Source organism: Dendrobates tinctorius, unplaced genomic scaffold (genome assembly GCF_039654945.1).
Source record: "Dendrobates tinctorius isolate UK_male_01 unplaced genomic scaffold, ASM3965494v1 ptg000022l, whole genome shotgun sequence".
In the NCBI taxonomy this organism is placed as follows: Eukaryota; Metazoa; Chordata; class Amphibia; order Anura; family Dendrobatidae; genus Dendrobates; species Dendrobates tinctorius.
The window spans coordinates 47305361-47321381 of record NW_027361690.1 but is presented as its reverse complement, the minus strand read 5'-3'; the positions used below and the strand labels follow the sequence as shown (position 1 = coordinate 47321381).

General features: G+C 46.7%; 1 protein-coding gene and 1 non-coding gene across 4 annotated transcripts in view; both read right to left on the bottom strand.

Moving 5' to 3' along the window:
* Positions 1 to 3406: 3406 nt before the first annotated feature.
* Positions 3407 to 3479, bottom strand: TRNAR-ACG (transfer RNA arginine (anticodon ACG)). The gene has a single exon. It is a non-coding gene; the product is annotated as a tRNA-Arg (tRNA).
* A 4582-nt stretch (positions 3480 to 8061) lies between these two features.
* The window catches only part of KIF7 (kinesin family member 7), a 107402-nt gene continuing 99442 nt past the window's right edge, over positions 8062 to 16021 (bottom strand). For all 3 annotated transcript variants that reach the window (XM_073568688.1, XM_073568687.1, XM_073568689.1), the window contains exons 18-19: positions 10191 to 10355; positions 8062 to 10120 (exon numbers count right to left, since the gene is read on the bottom strand). In XM_073568688.1, coding sequence (XP_073424789.1) covers positions 9723 to 10120; positions 10191 to 10355 — 563 coding nt within the window. In that variant the 3' untranslated portion in view covers positions 8062 to 9722. The remainder of the gene's footprint in view (positions 10121 to 10190; positions 10356 to 16021) is intronic.

Below are 16021 nucleotides of genomic sequence, written 5' to 3'. Positions count from 1 at the left end.
GGCCTCAGTACACTCGCATTGAGTGAGGCTGTGCACATCTAGTTGGAATGTGTCTGGAGGTATGCAAATTACACAGTTGCAGTCACATGCTCCCAGCACCATAGACTCCTCTTGCGGGCGATGGGAGGATTCTCAAGTCTGTAGTCACTATAAGGCCGGACAACCCCTTTAAACTCATCACATATAATCTTTTGGTAGCAGAGTAATAGTACGCCTGTCTATGGTGAGTTCTAGGAACCATGCTCATGACTATATAACAAATCTGATTTTATTTTTTTCACAACAGGATACATTTATTTTTCCTCACAGCCTTTCAGCATTTTTGACATGAAATATTTGCTTTATTCCAGATAGGCAACATTACTGAGGTATTCTCACCTTGTAGAATTGATTCTATGGGAGAAAATGAAACTTTATATGGATCCGCAGAGACGGTGTAAGATGCAGCACAGGATCCGTGCACATGGCTGCCATAAGATGTTGTAATTTCCTATAGAATAACATAAGTAGTAATTACTGTTAAAGGGATCCTGCCAGCAGGATTGTGCACGGTAACCTACAGGTAGTGTCAGGTCAGCGCCGTTATACTGATTACAATGATACCTGGTGATGAAATCCGTCTTGTAGTTGTTGTTTAATCTTTACTTTCAGTTTTGAATTAATGATATGCTCGTGCTCCGGGGCGGCCTGTGGGGGGTCTTCATGTGGGGCTCTGATTAGGTATTCATCTGTATGGCTTATGACAGGTCACTGATCACAGGTCCTCTTTATGGATGCACAATGGGGGCATTGTTAATTTACAATGGGTAGGTGTGCCTTAATTTTGGAAATTAATGAGGTTACCACACTTAGGGCCCGATTAATCAAGAAAGGCATTGTTCACGCTGATCTTGATGAGGGGGCGTGCTGGAGTCAGACACTGCTGATTCATGAAGAGGTGCACGCCTCCTCATAAATCTGGAGCATCTGATAGGTGGTGTGTGCCTCCGTGTGTCATGCAACAAATCACACTCCAGTCAAGTACTGGAGTAAGATTTCTGGTGGAGAGAACGCCACAAATTGTCCCAGTCAGATGCCGCCTGCAGAGCATGTTAAATAAAGTGCAGCACAGATTCATCTCAACTACAACTCCACAGCACTGCCCCCTACAGAGCATGTTAAATAAAGTGCAGCACAGATTCATCTCATCTACGACTCCACAGCACTGCCCCCTACAGAGCATGTACATAAAGTGCAGCACAGATTCATCTCAACTACGACTCCACAGCACTGCCCCCTACAACACTAGATTCATAAGGGGCCAATTCATCAAAGCTTTCATGACAGAATTCTGAAGTAAAATCTTTGAAAGGTAGGCGCAAATCCGAGTTATGCCTACAATGTGGAAGTTTTGACATCCTCACAGCAAATGGGTAAAGCTGGGTCAGCCCGTCTAATTCATGACAATTTGTGGCACCAAGGAATCTACACAGTGCACACGATGTGAGGGCTCACAGGTCTGCAGTCGCATATAATGACTGCAGACTTGTAGCTTTAGACCGGATAACTCCTTTAATTTCCTTTACCTTGTGGTCATGATTTTGATGGTTCCCAATATTTGTCTAGTCGTACTTTCTTCAGTTTGGGTCCAATCCTGACTGTACAAGAAAGTGGGATATATTCTGGAAGAGCAGACTGAAGCCCCCATTACACATAGCGATATCGCTAGCAGTATCGCTGTAATGTCACCGATTTTGTGACGTAGCAGTGATATTGCTAGCGATATCGCTGCATGTGATACTTACCTCCGACCGGCTCCCCAGCTGCTCATCGCTGGTCGCGCGAGAACGTCCAGGACCATTTCTCGTCGGGCGCTTCCTGTGGCGCCGACGAGCGTGGACGCGGGCGGGAGGACATCAGGATCGCCTCGTCTGACAGGTAAGTAGCTACCCCCGACCCCAGCGATGTCACTGGTGAGATCTGCCCGTGTGGCAGCTCACTAGCGACCACTTAGCGATGCACCAGTGATCCATATCGTTGTCGGGATCGCTGGTGCATTGCTAATGTAACGGTACCCTAAGCTTTTGTGTTTTTGTGTGATGGCTCAGAAGTCTCTTTACGCAATCAATCTCCTGTATGTCTAGCTGTAATCTGATCAGGGAGACATTACAGAGAATGCTGTCCTATTAGATCAGGGGGTGTATTGTGGAGGGGGCAGCGAGCGGAGGGTGAGGGGTGTAACTTATATACTACTTCTCTAGGACATGTTCATACATTAGAGGAAATAAAAGCTGCTTTAGGCTCTGTGCACACGGTGCGTTTCTGCTGCATATACGCAGCAGATTTGGCCCTGCGAATACGCAGCAGAACTGCATGTGATGTACAGCACCATTGTAGCCTTTGTGAGAGAAAATCCGCTGTGCACATGCTGCTTTTTTCTTCTGCGCGGATTGGGTGCATGTCACTTCTTTTCTGCGCTTTTGGTGCAGTTTTCCCCCTGCCCAATTCTAGAAATCCGCAGGGGAAAACTACACAAAACATGCCGTGAAACCGCACAAAAAAAGCACTACATACGCAGGAAATAGGCAGGTCATAGTGAAATCTGCGCAGAACATTCCAAAGCAGAATACGCACCGTGCGCACATACCCTTACCATCCAAATCCTTGCCTGCCACCGGGGTTAGAATGACACAAACTTTACATTAACCACATGGGATCTTAAAACTTGGCACATTCTTCTCTAGTACCGGCTCATTCTACATTAAAATTATACCTTTTAAATACACTTTTGTTTTCTACTTATATTTAATCCATTTTTTGGCTTTACACAGTTTTAGATTTAAAAAAAAAAAAAAAAATCCCCCACTTAACAAAATGCACAAAAAAGTGCACAGTTCAACAATATCTGTAAAACCATGGTGGGCATAAAGTCTCACTAAATCACATCCACTTTGCTTGGGCAGTTAGATTTTCTCACCCCACCCAAAAAAAAAGTAGAGCGGAATAGGCGAAATATTTCCTATATGTGTGAACATGGCCTTAGGATTGACTCAGACTTTACTTGATCAGTCTCCTGTATTTCTAGTTGTAAGCTGATCAGGAAGGCAATGAAGAGAGCAGAGGGTGTATTGTGGAGGGTGAGGGGTGCACAAAGCTTGGAGGAGGAGCAGAGGAACTTACTTATTTGCTACTTCTCCAGGACATGTACTTACATTAGGGGAAAACAAAAAACATCCGAATCCTTCCTGCCACAATGTCACCGAGCTTACGATGTTCACCACCTCTTAAAACTTGGAGGCATTGAACATTCCTGACTGGTAATGACTTCTACCACAAGTATGACTTTTAAATACGTTTCGGTTTTTCTACTTTTTATTTTTCAAAATTCGCATTCATATTGTGATTTTACAAAGTATTCAAAAGTTTTCGAGCCAGCCAGGAGTCGAACCTAGAATCTTCTGATCCGTAGTCAGACGCGTTATCCATTGCGCCACTGGCCCACCTGAGGGTCTTCATCACACTAGTTATTTCTGCATTAAGCGCCCACCGCTACTGCTCTACTACCTATATTTGTAAATATTTGTATTTTCTATTTAATGCTACATCAAATGCCAACTCTCAGTGTAGAAGTTGAAGCAAACATTAACGGATCCGTTAACACGAACTCATCTTTATCTATGTTACTACTTATTTAGTTTTGTGGTAATATTCACTAAGGCTGTGTGCACACGGTGCGGTTTCTGTTGCGTTTCCGCAGCGGTTTTGCCGCTGCGGAAACACAGCAGTTCCGCTGACCAAGTACAGTACAATGAAACCCTATGGGGTTTCAAAAACGCTGTGCTCACGGTGCGGATTTTTCCGCGCGGTTTACAAACCGCAGCATGTCAATTGTTTGTGCGGTTTCACACCTCTACCATAGTAGAGGTGTGAAACCGCAGGGCAAAACCGCAGACCAAAACGCAGGAAAACAGCAGGTCACTTTACCTGCGGTTTTACCTGAGTTTCCGCGCGGAAAAAACCGCAGCGGAATCCGCAACGTGTGCACATAGCCTTATATGCCAGTCCATACTTAAAAGGAATCTGTCACCATGTTTTTGCTATCTAATCTGAAAGCAGCCTAATGTAGGGGCAGAGACCCTGATTCCAGTGATATGTCACTTACTGGGTTGCTTGTAGTTTTGATAAAATCACAAATTTATCAGCAGATTATCACTAGAGGACTAGTAAACCAGCAGTCATGTAGTCCTCCATATTCATGAGCTCTGGATAACCCCGCCCCCACCACTGATTGGCAGCTTTCTGCCTATACACAGTGTACACAGAAATCAACAGTGTGGGTGCGGCTATACAGAACTCAGTACTCAGAGAAATGGTCGATCTGCAGCAGAAAAAAAATGTGATACTATAAAAACTGAAGCAAAAAAACCAATAAGTGATCCATTGCTGGACCAAAGTGCATTATGGGAAGCAGGCAAGCCAATGATGGTCTGGGCAATGTTTTGTCAGGAAACCTTTGGTCCCACCATTCATCTGCTTGTTACTTTGACACATATCACCTATGTAATCCTGACTATGCTAAAATCTAACAACATGTTGAACTTTTAGTCCTTGTTCACACAGAGCATACAAGACACTTTATTTTCTGCTGCCTTTTATTCGCATGATTTCTACGGCAGCCTGCACCAAAATAAGCAGTATCAAGCTTCCCTCATTATTGCATTTCTGCTTTTTTTTTCTGTTTTTACTCTTTGTTTTATGCTTATTTTGGCAGATTTTAAATAGCAGTTGAATGCAGCGTTATACAACAGAAAAGCTTTGATTCTGCAATTAATGCAACTGCAATTTTTCCAAGTGTTTTTTCAAGCACCCCATAGTAAAAAATAGCAACAAAAACCACACAGTTCGACACCATATTTAACCCCTTAAACCACCTCTTTTGGCCACTATAAGATACGGCCACCGCCTTTTTATTATACTCACCCGTGAGCGGCGGTCCGGTCCGATGGGCGTCGCATGTCCAGGTCCAGTGCCTCCCATCTTCTTGTGACGCCGCCCTCCTGCTTGCTTCATCGCTCTTTGGCATCGCTTTTCTGCACAGGCGTACTTATCTGCCCTGTTGAGGGCAGAGTAAAGTACTGCAGTGTGCAGGCACCGGGAAAGGTCAGAGAGGCCCAGCGCCTGCGCACTGCAGTACTTTGCTCTGCCCTCAACAGGGCAAATCAGTACCCCTGCACAGGAGCGCGATACCAGGGAGCAACAATGCAAGCAGGAGGATGGCATCACAAGAAGATGGGAAGCGCCGGACCCAGACCTGCGACACCCATTGGACCAGACCGCCCCCCCCCCCCCCCCCGGGTGAGTATAATAAAACTTATTTTTCTTATCTTTCAGGTCGGATCGGGGACTTATCTACAGCATTATAGAATGCTGGAGGTAAGCTGATAGGTTCCCGTAATGCCTTTCACTATGCCATTTTGCAGTTTTTTTCTTTTAGTTTTTTGTCACCTTCCATAGAACATTATTTTTTTTTCTGTCATTATTGGCATTAATACATAAATACTGTAGGGAAGCAGAGCACACCAGACAATAGGGTGATAGCTTTATAAAATATACAGCATATTGGACCCAGGTAATGTGCTCATCTGAGCAAGGTATGTAGTCACAACTCCTGTGCAAAACCTATTTATGGTTATTTCTAGCCTATACATGCTCTGTAGGGGGCAGTGCTGTGGAGTCGGAGTGGAGCTGAATCTGCACTGATTCAGCTCCACTACGACTCCACAGCACTGCCCCCTACAGAGCATGTACATAAAGTGCAGCCCAGATTCAGCTTAACTCCGACTCCACAGCACTGCCCCCTACAGAGCATGTACAGTTGTGGCCAAAAGTATTGACACCCCTGCAATTCTGTCAGATAATACTCAGTTTCTTCCTGAAAATGATTGCAATCACAAATTCTTTGGTATTATTATCGTCATTTAATTTGCCTTAAATGAAAAAACACAAGAGAGAATGAAGCAAAAAGCAAAACATTGATCATTTCACACAAAACTCCAAAAATGGGCCAGACAAAAGTATTGACACCCTCAGCCTAATACTTGGTTGCACAACCTTTAGCCAAAATAACTGCGACCAACCGCTTCCGGTAACCATCAATGAGTTTCTTACAATGCTCTGCTGGAATTTTAGACCATTCTTCTTTGGCAAACTGCTCCAGGTCCCTGATATTAGAAGGGTGCCTTCTCCAAACTGCCATTTTTAGATCTCTCCACAGGTGTTTTATGGGATTCAGGTCTGGACTCATTGCTGGCCACCTTAGAAGTCTCCAGTGCTTTCTCTCAAACCATTTTCTAGTGCTTTTTGAAGTGTGTTTTGGGTCATTGTCCTGCTGGAAGACCCATGACCTCTGAGGGAGACCCAGCTTTCTCACACTGGGCCCTACATTATGCTGCAAAATTTGTTGGTAGTCTTCAGACGTCATAATGCCATGCACACGGTCAAGCAGTCCAGTGCCAGAGGCAGCAAAGCCACCCCAAAACATCAGGGAACCTCCGCCATGTTTGACTGTAGGGACCGTGTTCTTTTCTTTGAATGCCTCTTTTTTTTTCCTGTAAATTCTATGTTGATGCCTTTGCCCAAAAAGCTCTACTTTTGTCTCATCTGACCAGAGAACATTCTTACAAAACGTTTTAGGCTTTTTCAGGTAAGTTTTCGCAAACTCCAGCCTGGCTTTTTTATGTCTCGGGGTAAGAAGTGAGGTCTTCCTGGGTCTCCTACCATACAGTCCCTTTTTCATTCAGACGCCGACGGATAGTACGGGTTGACACTGTTGTACCCTCGGACTGCAGGGCAGCTTGAACTTGTTTGGATGTTAGTCGAGGTTCTTTATCCAACATCCGCACAATCTTGCGTTGAAATCTCTTGTCAATTTTTCTTTTCCATCCACATCTATGGAGGTTAGCCACAGTGCCATGGGCTTTAAACTTCTTGATGACACAGCGCACGGTAGACACAGGAACATTCAGGTCTTTGGAGATGGACTTGTAGCCTTGAGATTGCTCATGCTTCCTCACAATTTGGTTTCTCAAGTCCTCAGACAGTTCTTTGGTCTTCTTTCTTTTCTCCATGCTCAATGTGGTACACACAAGGACACAGGACAGAGGTTGAGTCAACTTTAATCCATGTCAACTGGCTGCAAGTGTGATTTAGTTATTGCCAACACCTGTTAGGTGCCACAGGTAAGTTACAGGTGCTGTTAATTACACAAATTAGAGAAGCATCACATGATTTTCCGAACAGTGCCAATAATTTTGTCCACCCTCTTTTTTATGTTTGGTGTGGAATTATATCCAATTTGGCTTTAGGACAATTCTTTTTGTGCTTTTTAATTTAAGACAAATTAAATGAAGATACTAATACCAAAGAATTTGTGTTTGCAGTCATTTTCAGGAAGAAACTGAGTATTATGCAGGGGTGTCAATACTTTTGGCCACAACTGTAAATAAAGTGCAGCTCAGATTCAACTCAACTACAACTCCACAGCACTGCCCCCTACAGAGCATGTACATAAAGTGTAGCACAGATTCAGCTCAACTACGACTCCACAGCACTGCCCCCTACAGAGCATGTACATAAAACGCAGCACAGATTTATCTCCACTAAAAGCCGAGATCCTTAGATCAGGAACAGAACAGACATTTATAGGACATTTCAGAACTTTCCCAAATTTTTAAGAAAAAATATTCAGCACATCCTGAACTGTACTACTGCACCCAATTTCTTACACAATTTAGGAGTCGGAGTTGGTCCATTTTATACCGGACTCCAGCTCCGACGCGACCAAAACGGTCACCGGCTCCACAGCCCTAAAAGATCCGTATGTTCCTTTAGACGTTAGTGGCAGAAAAAGTAAGAGAGGGTCAAACTTTCCGACTATTCATCTCCTCCACAGGCCCATTTTCAACTATATTCAACTTAGAAAAACAATTATCAGAGAAAAAGACGTAATGCAGGAACCAGTCTCTGATTTATGCTGCTCACGATACTGTCCCCGTGGCTGAAAAAACCCCCCACATAAATCCGTATTTTGAACAGTACTTTAATGTATTACAAAAAATAGAAAATGTATGTACAAAAGTAAAAATGATATCTGTACACAAACAATAACTGCATAGCCACGAAATATGTATACTTTACATGATGCACTGTAGATTCTTTTTAGTGTTATTCGCAGAGTGGAATGTGACATGCATGTGTCCACTGGAGATACTGGAGGTAGCCAATGTGTTACGTGAAACTTAATTAAGGCAATGCATTAACTAAAATCTAGTGGGGAATTGGGGTATAAGGCACTGTCCAAACAATGGATTATAATTAATAAAAAAAAAAAGTGTGTCTCAACTGTAAAAAATACTGAGAAAACATTTATGCTAAACCGCCATGTGGTATTTATGTACTAAGGGAGGACCTGCACTATCTGCAGGTAGCCAATACAATTGCAAGCAGTAATCTAGTGCCATGTATTGACGCGTTCCACGATCCCTCCTGGGCCCACTGAACAATCAATCAGCACACTATGGCTATAAAGGTCTGATTCAATAAAACATGAGATGTCTGGGTATTTTCCTGTATTAGCTTCCACAATGAGCACTTGTTCTTTAAAGTAAAACTATAAACCACTCTAACATGCAGCCTATAATTTGATGACAGGCACATGTGGCGGCCCATCTGTAGCTTTAAATTGCTCCCGCTGATAAAACCTGAGGCCCTGTATCCTCCAATGGCACAGATGCCACCCTGCAGCCAATGGTAAAACCATAGATGTCATAAAGGAACAAGTCAGCTCACCAAAATAGCCTATTTTGTTCCACAGCACAGTGTCGTTGCCAGAGACGAAAACAGTCATAGTATTATAGTATAAAGGGATCCAGCAGAACACAGAAAATCTTCAGCTTTATTGGTGTGGCTACTAAAACTTTGTTGCATACTCGTGTTGTCCATGTGTCCATCAACGCATTTGTGGTGCCTACCTTTAAAGAAGCACTCCTCCTCCTATCAAAGTTTTTATCCTCTTAATATATTGCAATCATCATATTACAAAGCACTGTGTACTTACAATTGCTCATTTTGCCTTTCTACCCAGCTAATTCTTCTCTTTTCTAATCTATGTAGAAAGAGGAAGTCTCTTGCACCTGCATTTATCATTCCCCTCTTCAACTCCTGACCCAGTTGCTTCCTCTCCCCCATGCCAGAGACTTTTGCAGACACTCATGACTTATACAGGGAAAATTGACCTCCTGTTTCTACATAGAGCTTAGGTTTCAGCTAGTCATCAGTTATTAATCATGTGATGTCATAGGCCTAATGGAAACAGAAGAACTAACTGAGTAGAAAGGTAAATGAGCAATTGTAAGCGCAAAGTGCTGTAACTGCATTATATTAAGACAACAATTTTGATGGGACTGCTTCTTTAAAGTTAAAGATTTTATCTGTTGAGCTGGATCACTTTATACTATACGAAACCCATAGATACCTTGTAAATGCACCAATAAGTGCTTTTCCCATTGGAGAAGTCCATAATGATCACGCTGTTAGACTATACAAACTGTATCTGATGACTGGGTAACTATAGATGACTTGATACTACACACTCCCAACACAGTAAGTACTAAGTGCTACATTGCACTTCGTAGGTCCACACACTATCACCACAGCTGGTAAGTGAAAGCACGCTTGGTTCAAGTCTAAAGTGGGTTTTTCCGGACATCAATCATCTCAACATTAGACATGAAAGGCATGACACTTATGTTACATCTTCGAACATCTCTCCGAGATTTGGGATGGTACATAACAGGTCTCTGACAAACGCCTTCACTTTGCTGTACCACTCTGGTGTTCAGGGCGTCGATTGCTGTTTCTCGATGCCGTAGATCCTCCAGAGCAGCTTGTTCTTCAGAAGGCAGAGAGGATCGTCTCCATGTGGGAGGTAATGGACAATGTATCAAATCGTCCCTGGGCCTCAGGTTTCGGTCAGGAGCTGGAGGTTGGTTATTTATATCTACACAAACATTATTTTGCTCTTCTGCAGATCCGATTAAGGAGACTGTGACACTGGGAAGAGCTCGCCCATCACCTACAGTCACTGGAGACAACAACATATGTGTGAGCACGATATCACCAAACGTCACATCAAGCTTCAAGATATCACTTACTTTTCCCATGAGTTCCTTGAGAATTAGGAGGAGGAACAGTCACTCTGTTTAATCTTTGACTCAGTTCTTGGTGTGCCCACATATACCAGCCAAGCTCCTTCTCAAGCTTCTGTATTCTACCTTCATATTGTCTCCTACTTCCAGCCAGTCCCTCACCCATTTGGTCTGAAAATGTAAAAACAAAATGAATAAATGAATATTATATATATATATCTTGGACAAAAAGCATAATTAGAAGCATAAAACTATCACTAAGCACAAAAGACAATTTCTTATCATCATACTTGTTATTCAATGACCATGTCTGTTACTGCAGAAATTAAATGGTTGGAAAGACATTGCTGTGCTCCTCTAACAAAACTGCTGAACCCAGACATCTGTCTTCATTCTTTAAAATCTCACAGTGGTCATCTGGTTAATATTTTTTTTTTTTATTGTAACATGAGTAAACACTAAGATGTGTGATCCACCCGGGGCTGTTAACTAGTTAAATGCAGCAGTCAATTTCTGACAGCGGTACTTAACTCGGGCTTACCGGAAGTGCGTTGTAAATCCCACCCATTGGTAACCCATCACATGGTCGCGGGTCACCAATGAGTCAGCATGACAACCAGAGGTCTCCAGCAGACCTCTATAGTTGTCATTGCTGGATTGCTATGAGCACCACCCAGTGGTCGGCGCTCATAGCATGTGAGCATTTCTGCTACACAAAGGTCTGATCATCGCCTGTGTGTAGCAGAGGAGATCAAAGTAGTGCAGCTCTAGTCTCCCACGGAGACTATTGAAGAGTGCAAATAGTAAAAAAAACAAAACGTTTTTTAAAATATATAAAAAAAAATATGCAAGTTCAAGTCACCCCCCTTTCGTCACATTCAAAATAAAACAACATCAAATATGAACATACCGTATATTGCGGATTATAAGATGGGGGGTCAAGCTGCATGAGGAAGTCCGTGGGTATCGCGCGAGGCTCCGCCCGCCGACTTCCGGTGGTAGCCGGAAGACCCGCCCACTAACTTCCGGTACGGCTCAGCCCAGGGGGTAGAGAGCGGGGGCGCATACAGTACCGGAGCGGAGACTCCCGACCCCCCTCGCATTTCCGCGGTCGTTCGACAGGAGTGGAACGTTACCTGTGGGTGAGTGCAACCCCGTTTCGAGAGCCGCACTGGTACTCAGGGAAGGGGTTACCCTCCTCCTCCTTCTGCCCTACCTTCAAGCTTGGGCAATATGTCTGGCAAAGGGAAATCTCACTCTTTCCTATACGCTGTTTGCGTTTCCTGTGGGGTCAGGCTGCCAAAGGCGCAGGCGGTTACATTTTGTGAAGCCTGCGAGTCGGAGCGTGCCCAGGAGCCTCCCACTGTTTCAGAGCCCAGAGGTCAGGACCCCCCAGAATGGGTGGTATCTTTATCAGATTGTATGTTGTCCCTTACAAGGGCAATTGAATCCCTTCGAGGCCCGGGCAGGGACAAGGATGGTGGTCTGCCAGCGGAAGACAGCTCGTCCACGTCTCAGGACCCTCCGATCGTTAGAGGCCGCTCCAGTTCCAGACAAGCTCATGGCAAAAGAGCTCGTTCCCCATCGGCCGGGCCCTCCGGGGCTTCGGCGGCGGGTATTAGGGCATCTCGTTCCCCGTCGCTGAGCTCAGGGAGCGATCAGGATGAGGGTGAGGAGGAGGATGCCTGGAATCTAGAAAGTCTGGGGTACCAAGACTCGGTGGACAGCCTCATTGAGGCAGTCAATCAGACATTAGAGATCGAGGACGATGTGTCCACGGTCTCAGTTCATAAGGTCTCCTTCAAGAAAACCAGGCGACCACATAGAAGGTTTGCCACGCATCCGGAGTTTGAGGATCTAGTCCAAAAACATAGAGAACACCCGGATAAGCGTTTTGCAATGCAAAAAGCGCTGCAAGCAAAGTTTCCGTTTCCTCCTGAGGTCCATAAAGGATGGGTGGAGTCGCCATTAGTGGACCCACCGGTATCACGATTAGCATCAAGGTCGCTATTGTCGATACCCAGTGTTTCTTCCATCAAGGACCCAACTGATCGCCTCCTAGAGGGGCTTGCCCGCTCAGTGTATGAGGCAGCAGGATCGGCTCTGGCCCCCTCCTTTGCGGCAACTTGGGTGGCTAAGGCCATGGTTTCATGGGCGGACGCTCTGCATAAGGCCCTCCAAGACAGGGATCTGCCCGCGGAGGTCTTGGAAGTTGCAAATCAGATATCAGGAGCGAGTATCTCATCAGCGCCTCACTGGACGCGGCCGAGTGTTCGGCTGTGGCAGCAGCAAATGCGATCGCCATTAGGCGAGCATTATGGCTGAGGTTGTGGAAAGCGGATTCTATCTCTAAAAAATCCTTAACCTCATTGCCTTTCCAGGGCAATCGGTTGTTCGGTGAGAAGCTTGATAAGCTTATCTCAGAAGCCACAGGGGGGAGAAGTAGTTTCCTCCCGCAGCAGAGGAGTTGCCCGGCATTCAGGCAAACGCAGAGGCGTTTTCGGCCTTTTCGTAGCCCCTGGGGGGGGACTTCGGCCAGGGCATCCTCCTCCGCAAACAATGGCCAGAGTAGGGAAAGGCAAACCTCTTACAGAGCCAATCCGCTGGGTAGAGGCCGAGGCCGTTTGCCCAGGGCGAGGGGGGCCAGATCCCAAAAGCCTCCGGCAAAATGACTCGAGGCGCTTCGTACCTACGGACGACAGAGTGGGCGGACGCCTACTAGGGTTCAGCCACGTTTGGGTCGCAGTGGCACGCGACACTTGGGTGGCGGAATTGATATCGTCCGGGTACAAGATAGAGTTTGTCGGACTCCCGCCACAGCGATTCTTCCGTTCCCGACTTTCCGGGACAGAATCGCAGGCGGAAGGTTTGTAACAGGCCATAATGACGCTTCAGCGCAAAGGGGTCATTGTCCCAGTGCCGCAAGGCGAAGAGACGCAGGGTTTTTACTCCAACCTGTTTTCGGTCCCCAAAAAAGACGGGACTGTGAGGCCGGTACTGGATTTAAAGATCCTGAACAGATTCATCAGGGTCAGGCGGTTCCGGATGGAGTCCCTCCGCTCGGTCATTGCAGCCATGGATCCAGGGGAATTCCTGGCCTCGATCGATGTGCAGGATGCATATCTACACATTCCGATATTTCCTCCACACCAGAGGTTCCTGCGTTTTGCGATTGGAGGGCGACATTTCCAATTTGTGGCTCTGCCCTTCGGTTTGGCCACTGCCCCCAGAGTCTTTATGAAGATAATGGCGGTGGTTATGGCCATCCTGCATGCACGGGGCATAACGGTACTACCGTACCTGGACGACCTTTTGGTAAAGGGTCCGTCGTTTCAAGCGTGCCAGAGGAATGTCAGTATCACTCTGGATACCCTGGCCCGTCTAGGCTGGTTGATCAATCGAAACAAATCGTCCTTGGTTCCAGCCCAGAGAATCGTATTCCTAGGCATGGTTTTCGACACCTCCCGGGGGCTGGTGATCCTCCCTCAGGACAAGGCGCGAAGGATCAAGCAGGGGGTACGGAACCAGAGTCACACAGCCCAGGGGCGGTGGTCCATTCGGGAGATAAATCTCCCGATCAACATTCTGGAGATACGGGCAATACGATTGGCCCTGCAACATTTTCAGCGGTTGCTGAGACACCGGCCGGTGCGCATTCAGTCGGACAATGCTACAGCAGTAGCATATGTCAACCATCAAGGGGGCACGCGCAGCCAGGCAGCCATGCGCGAGGTTGGGCTGGTACTGCGTTGGGAAGAGAAGAACCACGTGGTAATTTCAGCAGTGCACATTCCGGGAGTCGAAAACTGGGCGGCAGATTTTCTCAGCCGACAGGGGGTCACGGCAGGGGAATGGTCCCTGCATCCCGAGGTCTTTCAACAGATCTGCCAACGGTGGGGGCCACCAGACGTGGACCTTATGGCATCCAGAGAGAACGCCAAAGTACAAAGGTTTGTCGCTCGATCCCTCGACCCGCAGGCAATCGCAGCAGACGCTCTGGTGCTTCCGTGGAGACAGTTTCGTCTCCCGTACTTGTTTCCCCCGCTGCCTCTGCTCCCAAGAGTCATCAGAAAAATAAGGAGAGAGAAGGTTCCAGCAATTCTGGTGGCCCCAGACTGGCCCCGGCGGGCCTGGTATGCAGATCTGGTTCAACTAGTGGTGGACGTACCTTGGCGTCTCCCAGATCGGCCGGACTTACTGTCCCAGGGGCCGATCTGCCATCCGAACTTAGGGGCCCTGTGTTTGACGGTGTGGCCATTGAATCTTGGCTGTTAACACAGGCAGGATTCAGGCGCGATGTAGCGGCCACGATGGCGAGTGCCCGGAAGCCTTCCTCGGCGAAAGTATATCACCGGACTTGGGAAGTTTTTTTCCGTTGGTGTAGGGATCGCGGAGTGGCTCCTCTAGTTTTTTCGATCCCCAATGTACTGGCTTTTCTGCAGGCAGGGCTGGACGCAGGATTGGCTCCGAGTTCGCTCAGAACGCAAATCTCGGCCCTGTCGGTGCTTTTCCAACGAAAGGTCGCTTCCGTCTGGCAGGTTAGGACGTTTATGCAGGGGGTCGCACATTTAGTACCCCCCTATAAGGCGCCGACGGAATCATGGGACCTGAACTTGGTGCTCAGAGCCCTTCAGGAGGCTCCTTTCGAACCATTGCAAGAAGTCTCCTTACCTTACCTGTCCAGAAAGGTCGTTTTTCTGGTTGCTATAACGTCTATTAGGCGGGTTTCGGAATTGGCGGCCTTATCTTGTAAACCGCCGTTCCTAACCTTTTATAAAGATAAGGTAGTTTTAAGGCCAGCTCCTCCCTTCTTGCCGAAGGTTGTGTCTGCGTTCCATATCAACGAAGACATTGTCTTACCCTCGTTTTGCCCGGCACCGGTGCACAGGGTAGAAAAGGCATTGCACACCCTGGATCTGGTAAGAGCGCTTAGGAGGTATGTGACAAGGACAGCACCATTCCGCCAGACAGACTCTCTATTCGTGATTCCAGAAGGGCGGCGGAAGGGGCTCGCTGCGTCCAAAGCGACTTTGGCCAGATGGGTTCGCCTGACGATCCAAGAATCTTATGAAATCAGTGGCACGCCGGTTCCGGCAGGGATCAAGGCACACTCGGCTCGAGCAGTGGGTGCCTCATGGGCACTGCGACACCAAGCTTCAGCGGAACAGGTGTGCAAAGCAGCTACCTGGTCCAGTTTGCATACGTTTGTCAAACATTATAACATACATACCCAGGCATCCTCGGATGCAAGCCTGGGAAGAAAGATTCTCCAGGTAGCAGTTGCGCACCTCTAATCAGGGGCGCAAATTAGCATGGATTGGGTGAGCTAAGATCCCGCCCAGAGGACTGCTTTAGAACGTCCCACAGTCTCTGTGTCCCCCAATGAGACGAAGGAGAAACATGGATTTTTGTGATTACTCACCGTAAAATCCTTTTCTCCGAGACGCTCATTGGGGGACACAGCACCCACCCTATTAGCCAGTTGGCATTTACTTATTTTTGAGTTATACAAATCCTTGTGTAGGGTTTAGGGTGGCCCCTTTTTCAGACATATAATTTCTTGCCTGAGTTTAAGGCGCGTTCTCCTACTGCTTATGCACTAAACTGAGTTACGCCCGGTCTGGGGGCGAGGGTGTATGCGGCGGAGGAGGAGCTAACTCTTTTTTTGTATACTTAGTGTCAGCCTCCAGACGGCAGAAGCACACACCCACAGTCTCTGTGTCCCCCAATGAGCGTCTCGGAGAAAAGGATTTTACGGTGAGTACTCACAAAAATCCATGTTTTCGTTTTAGCGTTTTCCTTTTTTGCTCCCATTCTTACCAGAGCCATAACTTTTT